The sequence below is a fragment of the Ursus maritimus genome, unplaced genomic scaffold, assembly GCF_017311325.1.
Source record: "Ursus maritimus isolate PB19 unplaced genomic scaffold, ASM1731132v1 scaffold_1, whole genome shotgun sequence".
NCBI lineage: Eukaryota > Metazoa > Chordata > Mammalia > Carnivora > Ursidae > Ursus > Ursus maritimus.
This window is the reverse complement of record NW_024423343.1, coordinates 43,413,659-43,436,125: the sequence shown is the minus strand read 5'-3', so window position 1 is coordinate 43,436,125 and position 22,467 is coordinate 43,413,659. Positions and strand designations below refer to the sequence as shown.

Here is a 22,467-nt window from a genome sequence, read left to right as displayed (position 1 = left end):
TGCATTCTAGTTCTTTTTTTCTAGCTGATAAGTATTTTTCTTTCTGAACATTCTTAGCATCTTTCCTTGGTCTCCATTCTTCAGTTTTTCAAGAATGTCTCTAGATATGTCTTTTATTATTTGTTTGCTTATTATTGCTGAACACTTGTTGTGAGACCTTTTGAATCTGAAAATTTGTTTCTTTTTCATCTCTGGGTTATGTACTTCCATCTGTCATAACTTTGATCATTTTTCTCTTTTGATGAAACTCCTTATTGTTGATTTAGGACCTTCTGTATTTTTCTCTTACTGTTTTTCTCAAGTTTTGTATCTTTTCCTTTTTCTGTAAGTTTTTGGAGATGTCTGACTCTCTTTTATCCCTTTGGGATTTTTTTGAACGTTTTATGTTTAATTTCCAAGAGCATTTTTTTCAATTTTTTATTTTTTTAGAGAGAGCAACAGAGAGAAGGAGGGTGGGGAGGGGCAGAGGGAGAGAGAGAGAAAGAATCCCAAGCAGGATCTATGCCCAGCATGGAGCCTGACGGGGGGGCTTGATCCCACAACCCTGAGATCATGACCCGAGCCGAAGTCAAGAGTCTCAGACGCTCAACCAACCAACTAAGCCACCCAGGCGCCCCTCCAAGAACATTTTCAGATTTTACTGTTGTTTTATGGATATAAAATCTTAAATCTCTCTAGAGATATTAAGTTTTATTTCTATTTTTAAATTATTTGTTCCTTAAATTATCTCTGTTTTTAGGAGGTCAGTTTCGTTTTGCTTTTCAGGTCTTTTTCCTCCAAGCCATCTTATTCTGTGAATAGGAAGTCTAATTGGGAACTCAGTGTTTGTGGCTGGGCTTATTGAGTGTCAGGCTTCATTTGAGTATTAATTAATGAAGATCCTGGTCCTGTTCCCGGAGTCTGGGGGAGTCACAAGTGCTATCATGGGGTAAGGGCTTAGCACAGTGCACGCATACTCACTGCTCTAGTTATCAGGAAATTCATTTCATCGCTTTCCTTCCCCCCCCCACTTCCTTCCTCTTTTTCTTTTTTTCTTCCTAGCATAAAATTAGATAATTATAATTGGTTCATGAGAGTATCCTTATGCAGTTTCTTTATAGAAGAGTCTATAAAATAGAATCTGCTTGTTTTTGCTTGTCTGCTTACTTTAAGCCTGAAAGCTCTCTGTTCTGCTAAACAGTTGGTTTCTCTGTTCTTCCCTTCTTTTTTCATTTGTTGAAATCTCTTTTCTGCTACTGGTTCCTCTATTCCCCTTGCAGTATTGAGTTTTTAATTATGATCATTTTATTAGTCTTGGATGGAGCTTGTGGTTAGTTGATGTTCTCTCTGCCTGAGAAACAATTCAGGCCAGCCTTAGTGGCCAGCTATAGTGCCTGGAGCATGCCCATGATCTGATATAGTCCTGATTTTCAGAACTCCCTTAATAGTTGTTCAGTAGTTTCAGTATACCCTAGTGCCACCTCAGACTGGTTATGGTGACTGGCTTGGGATAATAAAGGTACTGTCTCAGGACAGTAAGTTCCCCCAGTTACCTTTTGGTTTCATGGTACTTTGTTGCCTACACTGGTAACCCAGGAAGCTTATGACAGGAGATCCAGACTTGATATCTTTGGTATTGTGCTCTAGGTATTTTAGCTGTCATAGTTTGGTCTGAAGATCAGCAACATTGGCATTACCTGTATGCTTATTAGAAATGAAGGATCTCAGGCCTCATCCCAGACATAGGGAATCAGGATCTACATTTTAACAAGGCCCCCCATCTGCACATTGAAGTATGAAAAACACTGATTTAGACCTTGGTCAGTTATGATTTCATGTGTGATTGGAACTGTCCCGTTAGTCATTTTCCCATTGGGAATTTTTTGTGTGTGATCTATATTGAGATGTGTTGCCAGATCTAGCTTGTCCTTTGATTTTTAAATTTTCTCTTGAGATAGAATTGTGTGAGGACTGCTTACCAGCCTATGATATCTATCATAGATATCAAAACTTTTGCCATACCTTAATGTGGTTATCTTTACACAGAGGAATGGAGGAATTTGGAAAGCATGTGTTGCTGAGTAGTTCCAGTTCCATGGGTTGTCAGAATGATAAACTTTTGAGTGTGTCTCTAGTAAGTGTGATCATCTAACCAAAGCCCTCTTCTGTTTATGTACTGTGTATATAAATGGGTGTCGTATTTATGTTGCCAGTGGCTCCCTATCACCACTCCAATATCCATGCTTTCTGGGCTTTTAAGGAGGGTTATCCTATATCAGAGTTTCTTTGACCCCTTCTCATTCCTGGCCAAAAGCAATCTTAAGTTGTTTGCCAACTGCTAATTGTTGACCTGTCTCACCTCACTTCTATCCCCATTACATACCTTCAAGTTGTGAAACTTGGCCACCAAGACCCCTTCACTGTACTGGGATGGCAAGTGCATTCGTCATTGGGAACCTTGATATAGAGAATCTTTATGTATCTCTTCCCATAATGTTGAGGGTCCCTTTCTTTACTATAGCCACTTCATGTTGGAGAATCTCTTAATTATGGATGGTGATCCCAGCTGAACCACTGCTGTGATGGCATTTATTAGGAGTTTCCCAATGTGGCTTTATTAACTTAAGGGAGCTCCTCAAATTTTATTTTGTTTCGTGTTTGTTTTATATTTTGTTTTTTGACATCTATCTTCTCTTGATATTTTTATCTCTACATTTTTCTATGCCAAGTTCTGGGTAAATTCCTCGATGCTGCCTGATTTTTATTCCCCAAACTGCATATTTCCAGGATTCAGATTTATTCATTTTCCTATTCTCTTCTAAACTTGTTTATAGCTACGAGTCTTGATTTTTTTAATCATCTGTTTTTTTTTTAAATAATGGATGTAACTGTTCTTTACTCCTTTGAAAGCATGGTACATGTATTAATTTCAAAGTTCTTTTCCTATTGCTCTGTCATTTCTACTTTCCTTTGGAGAATATTCTCTCATTCTCTATTTTTTATGTTTTGAAATTTTAATTTGCACAGTCATCGTGCATGCAGATTCATTGTTTTTGTTATTTTGTTTTACCTACTCCACCTTCCTCCTCGTGGTTTGGCAGATGCCACCCCCCCCCCGGTCCCAGTTCAAAACCAGGTGCTAATATTAGTAGTTCATGCTTTTCATCCTGCCAAGATTTTATAGACCCCTTTTCCTCACTGACTTGGCTTAGCTTTATTTTTGGTTTTAGAGTTATCCATGTTCTTTCTTGTGACCCTTGCAAGCAGCTTCATAAGCAGTGGTCACAATATTTTTAAGCAGTTTTGAGGGGGAGGAAGAGGGCTGTCTCAGCAGCCCAGTTCACATGGAAAGACTGATTTTAATCTCTTGCCTTATATGTGTTTTCTGTCTCTATTTCCACATCAGAATCTAATTTCCAACTGACACAGATGGTTTCTTCTTTTAATTGACATATAGTTGATGTATAGCATTATATTAGTTTCAGGTGTACAACAAAATGATTCGTTATGTGTATATATTGCAAAATGATCACCACAATAAGTCTAGTTACATCCATCACCACACATAGTTACAAAAACATTTTTTTTTCTGACACAGCTGGTTTGTGATCCAGCAACACATAGGGCTTTTGATTTCAGCCATCACTCTCCCTTATGTTTTGCATCCGTAACATCTTTAGGTTGTCTTACTTTTAAATGATTCAGTCTTTTGAGATTTTTGTAAAGATTGATTTTACCTATCACTGTTACGTATTTGCAGTTGGGATTGGGGAGAAGGGAGTTTCTCATGAACTTATCCCACTGTCCTTAGCAGAAGTACTTAAATCATTACTTTAGAAACATAACTCCTGGTGTTCTTGAGGTTTACTGAAAGAGGAAAGTACTGTTAGGAGACTAGTCAGGGTTACTTCAGCAGAATCAGAGGAGAGGAGAGGAGATGGATTTGACAGATTGGGTAGGTGGCAGGTCTCATTATGCTAAAGGAATACAGGAGGAGCCATTGGGTGAAATATTTTATCAAGTTTGAATGTGATGAGATTGAGATTTTTGTGACAGCTAGTTAAAAATAGTAAGCATTTGGGGGTGAAAGAAATAGAGGCTATACATCTGTATCTTAGTATCACTGGTGTATGTGTATAGATGTGAATGAAATTACTCAGAGAGTAGAGACCAAGAATAAAGGCTCTGATGATGGAACTCAGGGGAACCATCATCATTTATAGGTGGTAAGCAAAGGGAGAAAAATCAGCAAACCAGGCTGAAGAGGAAGTATCAGGGAGGAAGCAGAAAGACCAAAAGAGTAGGCTGAAAGAGGGTGATGCTTCCCAAATGAGAGAGTTGTCATCGATGTTAGGGTCTGCAGAGAATCAAATAAGAGAAGGGCTGAGTGTGCATTGTAGTTGGTTATTGGAGGTAATAGAAACCAGATTATAGGGGGTTGGAGATGAAGGGAAGGAGGGAGAGGTCCATAGTTGTAGAGCAATCAGGGGAGAAGTATTTGTTTATATTCTTGCCTTTCATTTTTGTTTTGCTTTCTAGGTTTGAGGAATACTTAGGTACAGAATCTTGTATGGTTGAATTTTTTATTTGGTTGCACTGATTCAGTCTTTCTCTTTCTGTCTCTCCTTTTTTTTTTTTTTGCACTGATTCGGTCTCTAACAGATACTCTTTTTCCATAAACTACTCTTGATTTTCATTTTTAGAGCATTTTATTAGACTTTGCTCTTTGATTTTACTTTTCCATATAACTTAAATATACTTTGTTCTTACGGTTATCCTAAGCCATCTTTTTGGAAATGATAATAATTATTCAGTGGACAGCTAAGATGGTGTAAAAGGAAAACACAAGCAATAATACGTTTTTCCTCATTTTATTTTCATTTCTACCTATTTGGGGCAGTTTTGTTTATAATTCACACACCTAGTAAGTCTTTCAGAGACTAGACAGGTGCTTCCTGATGCTCAGCAGGTGCTTTAAAAAGGGTCTCATGTTACCTGGTAAATTATACAACCATTTATAAATGCTGTTAAGTTTTACAGTTAATTAAGTAGTATTTTGTAATGGATTATCCAGCTTTATTAATTTATTTTTTAAATTGGCTCAGTTTGGCACTGCGACAATAATGCACTTAGTGTTCTAAAATTGGTAATGCATCTCCTTAATCACTTATTTCCAAGGGTAGGGATAGCTGTAGACATAGATGGCAGACTACCCTATGTGTTGTTAAAGAGCCTCATGGTTTCTTCTTACCTAAAAATAACATCTCCACTGACACTCTCACTTTCCTGAACCTAAGCTGAAATTTTACTATTAGTGTTTCTTAACAGGTTAATATAAATACATCTGTTTCTAGCGGTTTCAGATAAGAGAGTACAGGCTTATATTTTAAATAACTTGACCAAGATCACATAGTTAGTAGTGGTTCTAGGATTTAAATCATGTTAGTCTGGCTCTGTTCTGTATTCTTAACAAATCTCTGTATTATCTTTCGAGATAAAAAGTAGGAACATTTTTTTTTTTTTGGCTTCTGTCTCCTCAATCTCTCTCTTCTCTCTGTTGTTTTTTCTAGGATCCTTCATCATTTTCTCCCTCCTTTTCATGCATTTGTAAACTAGAGAAAGAGCATAAAAATAATTGGTTTGATTGTAGAAAAGTTCTCTAAACAAAAATGAAAATAAAGTACTGCAGTCGGTGTCAGAGTAAAAGGGACTTTTAATTGAGAAATGAAAACCCAGTCAGATTGACTCCACAAGATCGAAACAGCCACTTCTTTACAGGAAGAAATGGCTAAAAAGAAAAGGACAAACATCTAAAAGAAAGTCACAATATGAAGAATTTTTAATGGTAGGCTGGTGATGGGTATTAAGGAGGGCACATATTGCGTGGTGCGCTGCGTGTTATACGGAAGTAATGAATCATGGAACTTTACGTCAAAAACTAAGGGTGTACTGTATGGTGACTAACATAATAAAAAAAATTATTAAAAAAAATAAACCATTCTTCTATCCAAAAAAAAAGAAATTTTAAGAAAGAAGATAGGGTTGAACCGACAGCAGTATTTATGCTGTATGTCATATGACAGTAAGACATTATGCGCATTCATGAAGCTTTTATGATTGCCATTTTCCTTAAAAAGAGTTTCAGAAAGAGGTAGAAGCCAAGAACACCAGTGTAATATGCTTCCATATTTTATTTAATGTTAATGTTCAGGACGTGATTATCAGCAAGTATAGGACTCTTCAGACCGTAAGATGAAAATCCATTTTGTTTTTTTATACCTTTTGTACTGTATGTAGCCAGACCCCTGGAACCACATTCATTGTCGACAGTGTATACTAATTCTGTAACTGTTATAATTGCAGATTTATCTAAGTGGATTTCTTCCAAAGCGCGATGCAGACCACTCTTTAACAAGTCTTTCAACCCCAGAAAGGAGTTTTATCTTTATAAACAGTAGACCAATACATCAAAAAGACATATTAAAGGTAATCTATTTTAGAAAAAAAAAAAAGTACTACTTGGATCAGAATGTCATTTGTCAACTGTTGTAAGGACTGCTTCTAAGGATTTGCTCTAAAATAAGGAGAAGGAGATAAGCAGATACCATAATATTTAATAAGCATTGTGCTAGGTGTCTTGCGCAACAATTCTGTGATGAATTATTATCCCTATTTATAGTGAAGAAACTGAAATGTTAGTGACTAAGAAGTTAGTGACAAAGAAGCCCATTGTAGCCAGGAAGCAACAGAGTTCGGATTTGAACCCTGGACTTTGTAAACATCCATGACACTATGATCTTTTAACCGTGAAGCCAGCTGCACTGGAAGGTTGTACTTCTTAATGAATGCTTGTGCTTCCTGTAAATTCAAGGCCTCTAAATGAGTATTACCATTTAGACACTGCTTTTCCTCATAAGCAGTTACATCCACTCAGTTTCTCAGCTGACTATACTTTTTGGTTATATTTAAGGATGGCAGTACTATCTTTACATGGTATTTTTATCTTTTCTTTATTACATGTTTCTAGCTAATCCGACATTATTACACTCTGAAGTGCCTAAAGGAATCTACTCGTTTGTATCCCATTTTTTTCCTGAAAATTGATGTTCCTACAGCTGATGTGGACGTAAATTTAACACCAGATAAAAGTCAAGTATTATTACAGAATAAGGTAAATTTTGGATAATTTTTTTAATTAATGTTACTTACAAACTTATGCATTTTCACATGGGAGAGTTGCTTGTTTATACATATTTTTAAATATTATTTTAAATCTTGCCTATTTATTAATTTCATAATTTTCCCTAACATTTGTTAATTTATATTTTTAGGAATCTGTTTTAATTGCTCTTGAAAATCTGATGACGACTTGTTATGGATCACTACCTAGTACAAATTCTTACGAAAATAATAAAACAGATGTTTCCTCAGCTGACATGGTTGTTAGTAATACAACAGAAACAGATGTGCTTTTTAATAAGATGGAATCATCTGGAAATAATTATCCAAACGTTGATACTTCAGTCATTCCTTTCCAAAATGATGTGCATAATGACAGATCTGGGAAAAACACTAATTATTGTTTAAATCCTCAGATACATGTTGATGACCATTATGATGAACATTTTAATAGTGAAAATTCTAACATTGATAAAAACACTAGAAATACATTTCAAGAGATCCCAATGAGTAATTTACCATGTGAGGATGCCCAGAAGGAATGTAGTGAAACTTGTTTCATAGGTTCTGTTAAGCATACCCAATCAGAAAATGGCAATAAAAGCAATGGAGATGAGACTGGGAAAAATGAGGAAGCAGCAGTTCCTGAGAAGTCTTTGGAAATCTGTGCAGATGACTGGAGCAAGGGAAATACACTTAAAAGTTCAATGGGAGAAAACATTGAACCTGTGAAAATCTTAGTGCCTCAAGAAAGTTCAGCATGTAAACTAAATAATAACGCTTATCCAAGCCCTGAACAAAAGAATCTCAGTGAAGGTTCCTGTAACAAAAAATCAAATGTGGTAGATAACAAATCTGGACAGCTTACAGCATATGATTTAATTAGTAATCGGGTAATCAAGAAACCCATGTCAGCAAGCGCCCTTTTTATTCAAGATCATCGTGCTCAGTTTCTCACAGAAAATTCTAAGACCAGTGTGGAGGATACAACAGTACAAATTGAAGAACTGTGGAAGACATTGAGTGAAGAGGAAAAATTGAAGTAAGTTTCCAGAGCTTGCATGTGACCTGATGCTGAGATATTTCCATTCTATATGACTCATTGGGTTAAAAAAAAATTTAAACTTCTTATTTATGGAAAAGCAGAATGGAAAATGCCTTTTGGTTTGGCTAGAGTACCTTTTTTGGAATCACTTTTTTAAATTGAGAGATTTTTAGTTTTTTGTTTTGGTTTTGTTGTTTTTGGTACAAGCCTTAACTACTTTATTATTAAAATTTGAAGTTAAAGGTTTTCCATTCTTCTTAATTTAAAACTACTGTTTTCTTCTATTTCTTTTTTATTTTATGTTAAAGAATCTTTCTATGACAGAACTTTCTCTTTTTTAAGTTTATGCATTAGAACAATTGTAACAGTGATGGTTTTAAGAAATATCTTGACTATTCCCTTTTTTAAATTGGTCTCCATTTTATATTGAACACAATATGAAAATTACAGTATTTTTACAGATTCAATTTAGTGGAGTCAGTACCATCCCTATTCAGTATAAACTGAAGGCTTCCTTCCAGATCTTTTATTTATTTGTTGGCAATTTATAAACTATGGTGGGATATTTTGGTAGGTAAATAGGTGGTTTGATCTATCTTTGATGAAAATAACTATATATTGCCATCTTTAGATTAGATGATCTAAATAAATATAAAATAATATGAGTGTGTATAGTTGACTTAGGGCAATTATTATAAATACAAAGTACTATGTCTTGAGTGATCTAGCCCACCAGAAAACGAAAGAGTGGAATTATACTTCCAATCATATATTATTATGTAGGGTATCTCAATATTATATTAAACATCTGGAAGAAAATTTAAACATAACTTATCATTCATAGTTTTTATTTGGTGACAAACATGGATACTTGACCGATTTTTTTTTCTTTTTTCATTAGCTTATTCAGTCTTATAAAGACACTATCAATTTAACATAATCATGACCACTATTTTTTTTTTTTTAAGATTTTATTTTTATTTATGTGACAGCCAGTGAGAGAGGGAACACAGGGGAGTGGGAGAGGAAGAAGCAGGCTCCCGGCGGAGGAGCACGATGTGGGACTCGATCCCAGAACGCCAGGATCACGCCCTGAGCCGAAGGTAGATGCTTAACGACTGCGCTACCCAGGCGCCCCATGACCACTATTTTTTGTGCGTAGAATGCAACTTTTTTTTAATTTAAATTCAATTAGCGAACATATAGTACATCACTAATTTTTGATGTAATGTTCAACGATTCATTAGTTGCGTATAACACCCAGTGCTCATCACATCATGTGCCACTATTAACACTGACAGGCAAAACTTCCATAAATTAGCTTCTCTCTTTACCTTTTTTTTTTTCTTTTTTTTGGTGGGGGTGGTTGTGTTTTCTTTCTTCAGGCATACACAGAAGTAGACAAAACAGTACAACAAACTCATTACTCTGTTTCACAAACCATCATCTCACCGTCCGTCTCATTTTATCCATACATCCATGCACTTCACTTCCCCTTTTTACTATTATTATTTGAAAGCACATCCTAGGATAATATCTATTTCATAAATACTATGTATCTGTAAAAAGTAAAGATGCTCCTATTTTAAATATTGCCATAATGCAATCATCATAATTTTTAAAACGAGAATTCCTTAATATCAGATATTCAGTGTTTGAATTTCTAATTACTTAATATTGTTTTTTTTAAAGTTTATTTGAATCAGCGTGCAAATAAGGTTCACAGTGTGTGATTGTCTTTAGTTTTATCTAAATGACATAGGCATTTTAAAGATCAGAGCATTTAAGTTTTAGTACAGCAAGCCCACAGAAGTTAAATTGCATTGACCAGAGAGCTGATGAATTGAGTATTATCTGAGAAGGAGGGGAAAAAGCATAGCTGTTTCCCTCTCATGGAAGATAGGGACAGTGTAGCGGCTTAAGATAGCTGCTCCTTCACAGCCTCACAACAGCAGGTATTGTTACAGTTGACTTTTGGGGAGTGTCAGCATTGTTTGTTCTTGTGGGCCCCAAAGTATCAGGGTACAGGATGATGGTTAATGGGCCTCATCTAAAATTTTATCATGGGGCAGTATTGAGGAATCCAAAATTTTCTCTATCTTATTGCCATAAGGTAGACAAAAGAGGCAGTGTTGGTCAAGAGCAGACCTCTGAAACTACACCGGGGTTTTAACTCCAGTTTCTTTCTCTGCTAGCTTTTTGTAAAAATCTGTGGACAGTATCTCCTAGATTGTTGTGAGCATTAAATAGGATATTGTGTGTTATGATGAAAGAAAAATGGCACATTGTTTATGATCTTACTCAGAGTTTTTAACCTGTGAAAAGGAAATTTCTCTGTTGTGATTGACATTATTTTTCACTTGCTTAGTCAAGATTAAATTTAATTTGGAGGCCAAAAATAGAAGAAAATGTAAGTATTTTGGAATCAAGAGAGCTTACTGTATGTCACAAAATATTGTGTTAGAATCTTCCAGAGCCAGGGGTTTGGGGACCATGATGGCTGTGTCCAAAATTATGATCAGTGAGAAAGTGGAGCAAAAATGATATCACACTCAACAATCACACTACCAGTTTTCTGTAATAATCTTGGAATTCTTTCCGTGATCCTATATTCTGTAGGAAATGCTAAGGGATATCAGAGTGGACACCTCTTCTGTGAATAATTGGTTTTTCCATCTGTCCTCCCTTCATTTTTTTTCTAGTCTTCCTGTTTCTTTCCCTTCTTCCTTCTCTTCCCTTCCCTTCTCCTTTTCTCCTTTCTTACTGTTTCTTTCCCTTCATTCTTTTCCTCCTTGCCCTTCCCTTTTTCCTTTTCTTTTCCTTCTACCTTCTTTCCCTCCCTCCCTTCTTTCCTCCCTTCTTCCCTCCCTTACTTTCTACCTGTCTTCAGTTAGGAAATATTTATTCAGGGCATTCTGTATACAAGGCCCTATGTACTCTAGCTAATCACTTCAGATACAGTGATAAATAAAATATACTTTCTCTACTCATAAATGATGCAGTATAGTAAGGAAAACACAAACAAATAATCATAGAATACGATGAGTTAGTTTTAAAATAAATATAAGGAGTTATGAAAATACTTAGCAGTGGGCTTAATCTCATCTATGAGATAGGAAATGAGTCCCTAAGTAGAAATAATCAGAAAGGGAATTTTCTAAATAAAACAGCTAGAAGGAAAATATTGTCATTAAGGAAATTAAAGATGCTCTCTGTGATGGGAACAGAATATGAGAGTATAGTAAAGTAAGTTGAGGGAAGGCAGGCCAGATTATGTAAGGTTCTGTAAGCCATAACAAAGAGTTTGAATAAGCCCTAGGATCAAGGTTTTTCTGCTGAGAGCTTAGGACAGACTTTGGAGTGGGGTGTACTTCATTTTTTAGTTCTTCTTTTCTGGATATTTTTCCTTTGCTTTTCTTCTCCTTTCCTCTGGTGGATTAGAAGCCAGATTTAGGCCTGTGCCCTGCCCACTGGGGTTCAGTCAGTTGATGTTAACTTGAACTTTTCATTTGCAGTACTATGAACATACTTCTACTTAAAATAAGAATAATATTGTAATTGGGGTATTGAAAATGGTAAATAAACTTTATAATTACATGTAATCTTTAGTCACAAAAACATTTGAATTGGTTACTGGTCAAATCAAAATTAATATTTTCCATTCAGATTCCTGAATCTCTTAATGACATTAAGTCAAAGGTAGCAGCTGTTTTAACTTAACATTTGCTTAATATTCCTTTGGAGATAGCTTTTTATATTTCCCAAGGAACTAATTAAATTGACTTCTTGAGTAAGTCATAAGATTAGTACCATATGTGAAAATTTGCACATTATAATTAATTACAAGTGGTGACCTTCATCTTGAACTCATTTTTCACCGTAAGGGAAAAATCTTGAATTGGAATGTCCAAGAGCTAAAAAATACTTACTAATAGTACCTATTGAAAGTAAACTATTGAAAATTATCTGTTTTATGTAGCTAATCCAGAAGTTCAGATTCTAAATAGAGATGGGAGAAAATCATGTACAAAATTATGAATATAGCCTGGTAAGTAATCAGAGAGTATTTTTCATCTAGTTTACAGTGAAACAAGGTCTTTTTTACATTCTTACCCAGCTAACATTTCTGTATTTAGCATATACTGAGTACAAACTACACAACGTGTTGTGGTCTTTTGTCTCTTAGTCTCAATTCTAACATTTAACATAGTTTACCCAAGAATATGATTTTTATTTCCTAACACATACCTCTCTAAATTTCTCCTTAAAAATGTGTCATGTATAATACCTACAATAGAATTTAGCCAGTTTCTTAAGAGTTACTTAAGATTAGAAACAGCGTTAATTCTCCAGTCTCAAACTGAAAACTGCATTTAAAAATTTGTTAAGTTGCTTAAATAATTACCAGCCTTTAGTCAAAAATGTGCCCCATTCATTATAAGATGTGTTTCTTGATACAAAATTATAGCAAACATTTATAATCTTTTACTCTGGTGTCAAGCATTATTCTAAGTACTTGAAACATCTTAACTCATTTTGTTGCTCTTATCAGAACTATGAAGTAAATGTAGATTATCTATATATTACAGATGATTATCCTGAGGCACAGAAATATTAAATAATTTATTTAGATTTACAGAGCTACTAAGTGGCAGCACCAGACCAGCCAGTCAGTCTCCAGGGTCTGTGTTCTTACCACTACACTTTACTGAACCACCTAAGAGTGGTTTTCACTTTTGGGTATGCATTAGAGTTACCCATGGAGCCTTTTCAAGACAGTGTTGTTCAACCTCAGTCTCGGCCTGGAGAATTTGAAAATTTGAGGGTGGTTTCAGGCATCTCAATTTTTTAGAAAAGGTTGCTATAACCACTATGATAGACTGTCTTTGATTGCCTATAGAAGTGTCATTAACTCAAAAGAAAAGATGTCTTGATTTTTTACCCAGTATAATTTTAAAGCATCCATTATCTGATACCTTTGAAACTGAATTAAGTTAAATGGCTTGGATGTATTGAGTTTATTTGAATTTATTTTTTTCACTGATGTCTCTAAAATGAGAAATAAATAGCAACTGAAAAATGAATATTTAGCTATGAATCCATTACAAATTTAATCATAAAATTTTTATTTTGCATGCTATCATTAGAATGACTTTAATTTTACTAGTATCTAATTAGTAAATGGAGTATTGTGTACAAATTTTCTATCGTGTACAAATAAGAAATTGCTTATTCCATGTTGATATTACAGTAAATGTGTAAGGAACTCTTCAGATATAGAATTAACTGTTTTAGTTATTTCTTTATAAGATTTTCTTTCTTTCTTTTCTTTTCTTTTTTTTTTTTTAGTGTTTGTCTTCAGTGCTTCCATAAGTGGTTGTTAAAATTGGGTAAAATGTAGCATTGTGAAATACACAGATCTTAACTGTATATATAGTTCAATGCATTTTTATATGTTGTACACCCATGTAACCACTGCCTCAAACAAAATACTGCAACTTTCATCACCCCAGAAAGTTCCCTTATGCTACTTATCCACCAGTTTCCAAACACAGCCATTGTTTTGACTTCCTAACACTACTTTGGTTTTGCTGGTACTTAAACTTCATATATATAAAATCGTACAATGTGTACTCTTTTTTTTTTTTTTTAAGCTTTTATCTGTTTATTTGAGAGAGAGCATGCGCACGAGGGGGAGGTAAGGGCAGAGGGGGAGGGAGAAGCAGACTCCCACCCTGAGCAGGGAGCCTGATGCGGGGCTGGATCCCAGGACTCTGGGAACATGACCTGAGCCTAAGGTAGATGCCTAACTGACTGAGCCACCCAGGCGACCCAACATGTACTCTTTTATGTCTAACTTCTCAACAAAATATGTTGTGATTTCCATCCATGTTTGTTGAATATCTTTGTATAGTTAGTTCATTCTTTGAAATTGATAAGTAATATTCGGTTGTATAAATACCACAATTTGTTTATTCAGTCTCCAGTTGGGTTGTTCCAGTTTGGGGCTATTATGAATAACGATGTGTTATTTATATTCTAAATATTTGGAGGACTTCTAAATATCTTATTGACTTCTAATTTATTCTGTCATGGAGAGGGAAAATACTGTGTCAGATTTCATGCTTTTGAAATTTACTGAGAATTAAGCCCAGCACATGATCTATCTTCATGAATGTTCCAAGTATATAACACCTAGAAGGAATCTGAATTCTGCAGCTGTTAGATATAGTGTTCTAAAATGTCTATTTAGTCAGGGTAGTTGATGGTATTCCTAAAATCTTCTGTAGCTTTACTGTTTTTTATATTTTGGTCTAGTTCTTCCAGTTACTGAGAAAGGGGTATTAAAGTCTCCCAACTATGATTCTGGATTTATTTCTACTTTAGATCTGTAAGTTTTGATTCATGTAATTTGTACCTTTGTTATTAGATACATACACATTTGTGATTGGTATTCCTTCCTAATGTTAGCCCCTTTTGTCATTATGAATTTTCCCTCATATCTGTTGTATAATTTCTTGTTTTGAAATTGATAATTGATTTCATCTTATATTACTATAGCTATTCTTTTTTGTGCTTACCATTTGCATGGTGTATCTTTTCTTTTACTTTGAACTAGTATTTGTGTCTAAAATATAACTCTTGTAGACATACATAGCAAAATGTAGACATTTTGCTTTTTGCTTATTTTTATTTATTTATTTTTTAAGATTTTATTTATTTTTTGTCAGAGTGAGAGACAGGGAGCACACAAGCTGAGGGAGCGGCAGGCAGAGGGAAAAGCAGTCTCCTTGCTGAGCAAGGAGCCCTATCCGGGACTTGATCCCAAAACCCTGAGATCATGACCTGAGCCGAAGGCAGATGCTTAACTGACTGAGCCACCCAGGCGCCCTGGATTTTGCTTTTAAATTCACTCTGACAATTTTTGCCTTTTAGTTGGAATATTTAGTCCATGTAATGTAATAACTGATACAGTTAGGTTTAGGTCTACCATTTTCTTATATGTTTCATCTTTGTTTTGTTCCTCTGTTCCTCCTTTTTGTGGGAGACAGGCAGCCTTCTTTAGCATTAAAAGAATATAACTTAATGTTTAATTTTAATTCTGTTGGCTTTGCATTATTTTTTGCTTTGGGGAATATATTATACATCCTTAATTTATCATAATCTAGTTAGAGCTAATAGGGTTCCAGGCACACAGAATATAAGAACTTTGCAAGTATAATTTCACTTACTACCCCTGTCCTTTGTGCAGTTGATGTCATATATTTTATATCTATATACAATATAAAACACACTTTAAAATATTTATTTATTTATTTATTTATTTATTTATTTATTTATTTATTTATGTTTTGACTTTTTATTTAAATTCCAGTTAACCTGTAGTGTAATATTAGTTTCAGGAGTAGAATTTAGTGATTTGTCACTTATATATAACACCCAGTGCTTATCACAGCAAGTGCCCTCCTTAATACCCATCACCCACTTAGCTCATTACCCCTCTGACCTCCCCTCCAATAACCCTCAGTTTGTTCTGTGTAATTAAGAGGCTCTTATGAGTTGGGTCCCTCTTTTTTTCTCCCTATGTTCATTTGTTTTGTTTCTTAAATTCCACATGAGTGAAATCATATGCTTACAATGCTATTTTTAAAAAATTTTAAGTTATCTTTCAAAGAAATGAGAATTTTTTCAAAGATCCTTTTTTGCTGTTTACCTACATGGTGCTTATCATTTTTCCTATAAATCACAGTTTCTATCTGGTGTCAATTCAAGAGTGCAGTTATGCTGGCAACAGATTCTAAGCTTTCTCTTATCCAAAAATGTCTATATCATCTTCATTTTTGAAGGACATTTTTGCTTTGTATCATTGACTTCTGGATTCTGTTGGCACTTAAAAGATGTTATTTACTGTCACCTGGCTCTGCACTGCTTCTGATGCGAAGTTACATCCATCATTTGTGGTATTCTTTTTTTGTAGTGTCTTTTTCCCCCTCTCACTGCTTTCAAGGATTTTGTGTTTGTCTTTGTTTCTCAACAGTTTGATCCTAATATACGTAGCTATGGATTTCTTTGTATTTATCCTGCTTGGGGTTCACTGACCTCCTTGGATCTATAAAATTTTTTCATTTATCCAAATTGCCTAATTGTCATCCATAATTTTTTCCAAAATTTTTTTTTTCTCTTCACTTTTATATGTTTTATCTGGGACTCCAATTACATATATGTTGGGTTGCTTGTTGTGCCATACGCCACGGGGATTTTTTTTAATCTTCATTTTTCTCTCTTTTGTTCAGATTGGGTAATTTCTACTGATCAGTCTTCAAGTTTGCTGACCCTTTCTTTTGCCATCTCTGATTTGCTGTTAAGCCTACCCAGGGAATTTTTCATTGCAGATACTGTATTTTTTAGTTGTAGAATTTCTCTTTGGTTCTTTTTTATAATTTCCCTTCTCTGTTTAGATTCCTCTTCTCTTCTCTCATTAGAATCATCTTTCCTTTAAGTCCTTAAATATTTATAAAAACTTATTTAAAAAGTAATTTTTTTTTCAAATTCCAACATCTGAATCATATTGAGGTTGGTTTTTACTGACTACTTTTTCTCTTGATCATGACTCACATTTTCCCTTTTATTGCTTGAATGATAACTTTTGATTATTTAGTGTACATTGTGGGTGATATGTTGAAGAAACTAGATTCTGTTGTCTTCTGAAAAGTGTTGGTGTTTGTTCTGCAACTATTTAAGTTACTGACAGATCACACTGAGCTTGTAAAGGCTGTTTTATACTTCCTTAGAGAGAAACTGTTTAAATTTTGCCCTTAATCCTAGGTCAGCTTCCTTAGTTCTAGGAAGTAATTTTTCCCTTACCCTAAGATGTAGCCCTCCTCTAATTTTCATTTAAAGCCCAAAGTGTTTATTAAGCCATCTAATTATATAGAATTCAAACTCCAAATTCCATTTACTCTGCAGTTAGGTAGTGACTAAAATCTCTGTTTAGCTCATTTAACATTTTAGCAGTCTTTTTCCTCTAGGCTTCCACATATGGAATTTTCTGGGATTTTCTCCTTCAATTTCCAGTTGTTTTGGAAGCAAGGAACTCTGTTCTGATTATTCAAGCTAATAAGAGTGCAACTTATATAATGTAATTTTGTGTGATATAAAAATAAATAATAAAAATTATAAAAATATTTTTTAAAAAGAGTACAGCTTATTGCTTGAGTTTTTGCCACTCCCCTTTAATGCAGGGAACTGCCCTTTGGGTAAAAGCTATTTAAATATGGATCTCTTTTTTCAAATTTAAATCATTCCAGTGTCTGCCTGTTTTTGTTTGCTCTTCCCTGTCCATTTTAAATAGTTGATTTCTGTTTTTTGTTCAGAGTTATAGTTATATATGGGTGGGTTAGTCCAGTACAAGCTCCTTCATCATTATCAGACTTGGAACACCAGCTCTTTGTTTTTTGTAAAATTTACTTCAGATGGCTAGTTCATTTCTGATTATTAGTTCTATTTTATCTTTATCCTCATTAGTTCTATTTTATCTTTATTCCCAGATATGAAGAGAAGGCTACTAAAGATTTGGAACGATATAATAGGCAAATCAAGAGAGCCATTGAACAAGAGTCACAAATATCATTTAAGGATGGCAGAAAAAAGATAAAGCCCACCAGTGCATGGAACTTGGCACAGAAGCACAAACTGAAAACTTCATTATCTAATCAGCCAAAACTTGATGAGCTCTTTCAGTCCCAAATTGAGAAAAAGAACCAAAACGTTAAAATAGTTCAGATACCCTTTTCTATGGAAAACTTAAAAAGAAATTTTGAGAAATGTAAATTTGACTTAGAAGAGAAGGAAGAACTTTGCTTGCTCCACAATCTCAAGTTTCCTGATGCGTGGCTAATTACATCCAAAACAGAGGTAATGTTATTAAATCCTTACAGAGTGGAAGAAGCTCTCCTATTTAAAAGACTTATTGAGAATCATAACCTTCCTGCAGAGCCACTGGAAAACCCAATTATATTAACAGAGAGGTATGGTGAAATAATATAATTCTTTTTTTAACTCTCAAAACATTTATCAGTCCATACTAGATTAGAAATTGAAAGTAAAAAGTTAGAAGTGTTTTCTGATAGGGAAAAGTTTATTTAAAGAAATCTTTTTTAAAACTTGATTTTCTAATATTTAATGGAACTGTTTTCAGATAATTTTAGAATATTCTGGATAGTTCTGCAGTCAGTAAATATCAACCTCAATTCTGTACATTAGTGACTTGCCTAGGATAATTTTGAAGTTAGGTTGCCATGACTCTCTGTCATTGTACACTCTAACATTTCAGACATACACCAAAATAGAATTATACAATGAATGCCTTTATCAACCATTATCAAGATTATGCCACATTTGTCTATTTGTCCTTTCAAATATATGTATGTATAGTATGTATATATACACATACACATATTTTCTTTTTCTCTCCTAAAGTTTTTTAGACAATTCCTACTCATCTTTCAGTTTCTGTCTTAAAAATGACTTACCTAACCACAGTGACCTTTTCGTATCTTTCTCAATATTAATTCCTTGGAAATATTCCTCATTGTCTCAGAATGTCTTTTTTATAGTTATTAAGTTTAATTTGTATCTAAATAAGGTCCAGCTATTACATTTGATCTGTTTCTTAAATCTCTTCTAAATATCACACCATTAACTTGCTGCTGATACTAAGTCACTTGTTTGTTAGAATATCCTGTTGTCTCATTTTGTCCCTTTGCTTCCTCATGGTGGTGTTCAACTTATTTTTTTCCTCTCCCATGTTTAAACAGAAGTTAGGGGGATTGAATAGATTTAGATTCTGCTTTCTATTTAATAGGTTGTGCTATGTGCTTCATATTTCATCGCATCAAAAGGTACTTATCACTGGGTTCAGCCACTGACAGCCCGCTCTCATACCTTAAAATTCCTTGTCAGCCTTTCCGTCTAACGGTTTCGTCCATTAATGAGTATTGCCTGAACTGATTTTATTATAGATTGCAAAATGGGATATTTCCCTTTAATATCCTACATGAGCAAATTGTTTTCTGTAAAAATGAATAGCTGACAACTAACCAATTAACATTTCCCTTTTTTATATTTAATATTTATTTTTTTGGTCTGACAGAGGAGAGAATCATATGTATGATAAAGGAGGTAAAAACCTGAAATTAGAAAGATATTGAGGGTTTGTTCTCTAGGACACATCACTAGATAGCTCTGTTCCCAAACTCCCAAGAATAAATAAAAAATCTTTTATACAATATATTAAAACTTGTGTTAAAAAGCCCTGCTACCAAATTATGATTAGAATTGCTTTGAACCTGCAGATCATTTTGGGGAGAATTGCCATCTTGACAATACTGCATCTTCCAATCCATGAACAATGGTCTCCATTGATTTAAGTCTTCTTTAGTTTTTCTCAGCAATATTTTGTAGTTTTCAGTATAAAGGTATTGTTTGAAAAATTGTTCCTAAGTATTTTGTTTTTTGATGCGAATATAAATGGGGTTATTTTTTTGAATTTCACCTTCTAATTATCTGGTCTTCATATATATATATAAAATACAATATAATTTTGTCTTTTGAAAAAAAAAAAAGTTCTGCTACCAGAAGGAAAAAATAGGACCAGGACACAGGAAAACATTTGTCAGAGCTGTCTTTTTAATTAAGGCAACAGTAATCACATTCACCTAAATCCAGCATTTTTCTTAGCATAGTATTCTCTTAAGATTGACTTAGCAAACTGTCAACGAATTAGAAAAAGAATTAATACAGATTTGGGCTGTATTAAACAGTTCAGAGATCTGATAGTACTTTCTCTTTCTTCCTTTAAAAAGAGCTAGGGTGTATCTGAAATTTTAAACTTGATTACTTTTCTCAATGGTATTTGTGAACTTTCATTTATATCTTAAAAATCAATCATTTTGTGCTTGTACAAATTAAACGTTTTTAAAGATGTTTTCCTTTAGTGATATTCTGTTATTCAAAAACAAATACATTAAAAACTAAAAATACATTAAAACTAAAGCCTGAAAATAAAGCTTTCTTATTTGAACATGGACAGCAACAAAGCTGAATTCAAAGTTGTTTTCACCCTTCTTTTGAAATGTGACATGCCCACCACAATTATTATAAGTTTTTCAAAACTGAGTCAAAGACAGGGTAATTATGGGTTGGGTTCAGTTTTCTCACTACAGTTCTAATGCAGATGGTGTAGTTTGTCTCTGAATGGAGTAATTTAGATCTCTATAAAATGCAAAGTAAGAACTCAGTAATAACAACAATGGCTAATGTTTGTTGAGGACTTACCATATGATAGGAACTTTACTAAACCCTTTGATCTTCACAACAACCTTATGATAGAATAATAATATAATAATGGCATTATTTATAAATAAAGTTTTCATTTGTATTATATAGAGAGACCAGTTTTTGATTTCACATTTAGTTTGTAGTGTTCTAAGAGATAAAAACTGTCTTTTATGTCCATTCTTCCTCCTTTCTGTATATTGTATAGGTCTTCTAAAAGATATTAACGGAAATGTAGAAAAGTAAATTTTCTCACAGGGCTACTACTTATATCTTTGTATTGTTGTTACTGATCATTTTTAAAGGGCCCTTGCATTAACATTTTTCCATAAATCCTCTTATTTCATTTTACATATTTAATAAGTTAAAGGACCATAATTTCTTTTTCAGTCTTTTTAATGGATCTCATTATTTAGAGATTTTATGTAAAATGACCACAGATGATCAGAGATATAGTGGATCAACTTACCTGTCTGATCCTCGTCTTACAGCAAATGGTTTCAAGATAAAATGGATACCAGGTATGATGATGTGGTTTATTTACTATTTCCTGAATTAGAAAGATAAGTTTTGTTCCAGAAGTTACATTTGGGTTTCATAATGTACATATCAGGGTATAGTTGTGTCTCATCAAAAGTACAATGTCAGCTATGTAAAAACAGTCATATTTCAAAAAGGTCATCTCTGAAAATAGCAAGTTTTGCATCCCTTTCAGTCTGTTACCTTGCATTTGTGTTTTCATAGCTAATCGAGTAGTTTCATTGTAATTTTTGACATCTTTTGTCACAAAATGCAAGCTGCCTAGTTTGTTTAAATTATTTAATACTCCTTTAGATGATAAAAGAAATAAATGTGTAGTATGTTGGAAAGGTCTGACAAAAATGGACATCTCTTTTCCTGTTTTGCCAATTAGATTTGTAACATCAGCAGTCTTACTATTTGGAGAGGGAATGATTTGATTCCATTGCTTTGCTACAAAAAAGACTGTGATAACACTATTTTTTTTGTATGGCAATTCACTGGGTGGAGAGAAAAGTAAATCCTCTGGGAAGGAGACTTCTGTTTTCCTGCTTGTTCTCTCTTTGTTCTTTCATAACTTTCATACTTAACTGTTTTCTGCCCTAATTGCCTAGGCTGGTCTTGTCCTATTACTTTCCCTTCGTCTGGTATCAAGGGTACCATGAAGAGTGATTCCACTGTCCCCTCTCCTGCCTGCTCCTAAACTTGTCATGACCAAGATGTAGAAAAACAAAGTTCAACCAAAACAGTGTTGAAGATTTTTATAGGAATGTTTTACTGAGACATAAAAAGAAAACGAGTAAAAACTGTTGTACAAAATTATGAAATTAAGTATATACAGAAAATGTTTTAGTGCTCCAAACTTTAATTTTACTCACTTTTGCAGTTTTAGGAACACCTACCCTAAACTTTGTACCTTCTACCTCAATCTTGGATATTTAGATTTAGAGTGGCCTTAATGTTTTCTTATTGTAACAACTAATAATTATTGAATAATTATAATGTACAGGGCACTGTTCTAAATATTAAATGTATTAATTTATTTAATCTTCCTAGTAGCCCTATGAAGTAGATTCTGTTACTGTCTCCATTTTATAGATGGAAAAATCAAGGCACAGTGAAGTTTGCTTAAGGGTACCAGTTAGTAGGAGAACCAGGATTTGAACCCAAGTGCCTTTACAGTGTAGCTTTTAACTAATTTGTTATACTGCTTCCAATAAAAACTGAAATATTTACTTCATAAAGTAGTTGTGAGCATTAAAGAGTTACTTAGGAAAATCAGCATAGTACTTGCCAGTGGAAGATGTTCGAATATTCTCTTCTTCCCATCTTCCAGTACCCTTTCTGTCATTTCTTTTGGTCATTTCTTTTAGTCCTCCCAGAAATCTTTCTTCCTTGAAACACCTAGC

General features: G+C 33.9%; 1 protein-coding gene across 3 annotated transcripts in view; it reads left to right on the top strand.

Moving 5' to 3' along the window:
• PMS1 (PMS1 homolog 1, mismatch repair system component) overlaps positions 1-22,467 on the top strand; it is an 87,236-nt gene that overhangs the window by 58,760 nt on the left and 6,009 nt on the right. For all 3 annotated transcript variants that reach the window (XM_008687260.2, XM_040642913.1, XM_008687261.2), the window contains 5 exons: positions 6,343-6,465; positions 7,007-7,150; positions 7,311-8,200; positions 17,752-18,231; positions 20,930-21,060. In XM_008687260.2, the coding sequence (XP_008685482.1) occupies positions 6,343-6,465; positions 7,007-7,150; positions 7,311-8,200; positions 17,752-18,231; positions 20,930-21,060 (1,768 nt within the window). The remainder of the gene's footprint in view (positions 1-6,342; positions 6,466-7,006; positions 7,151-7,310; positions 8,201-17,751; positions 18,232-20,929; positions 21,061-22,467) is intronic.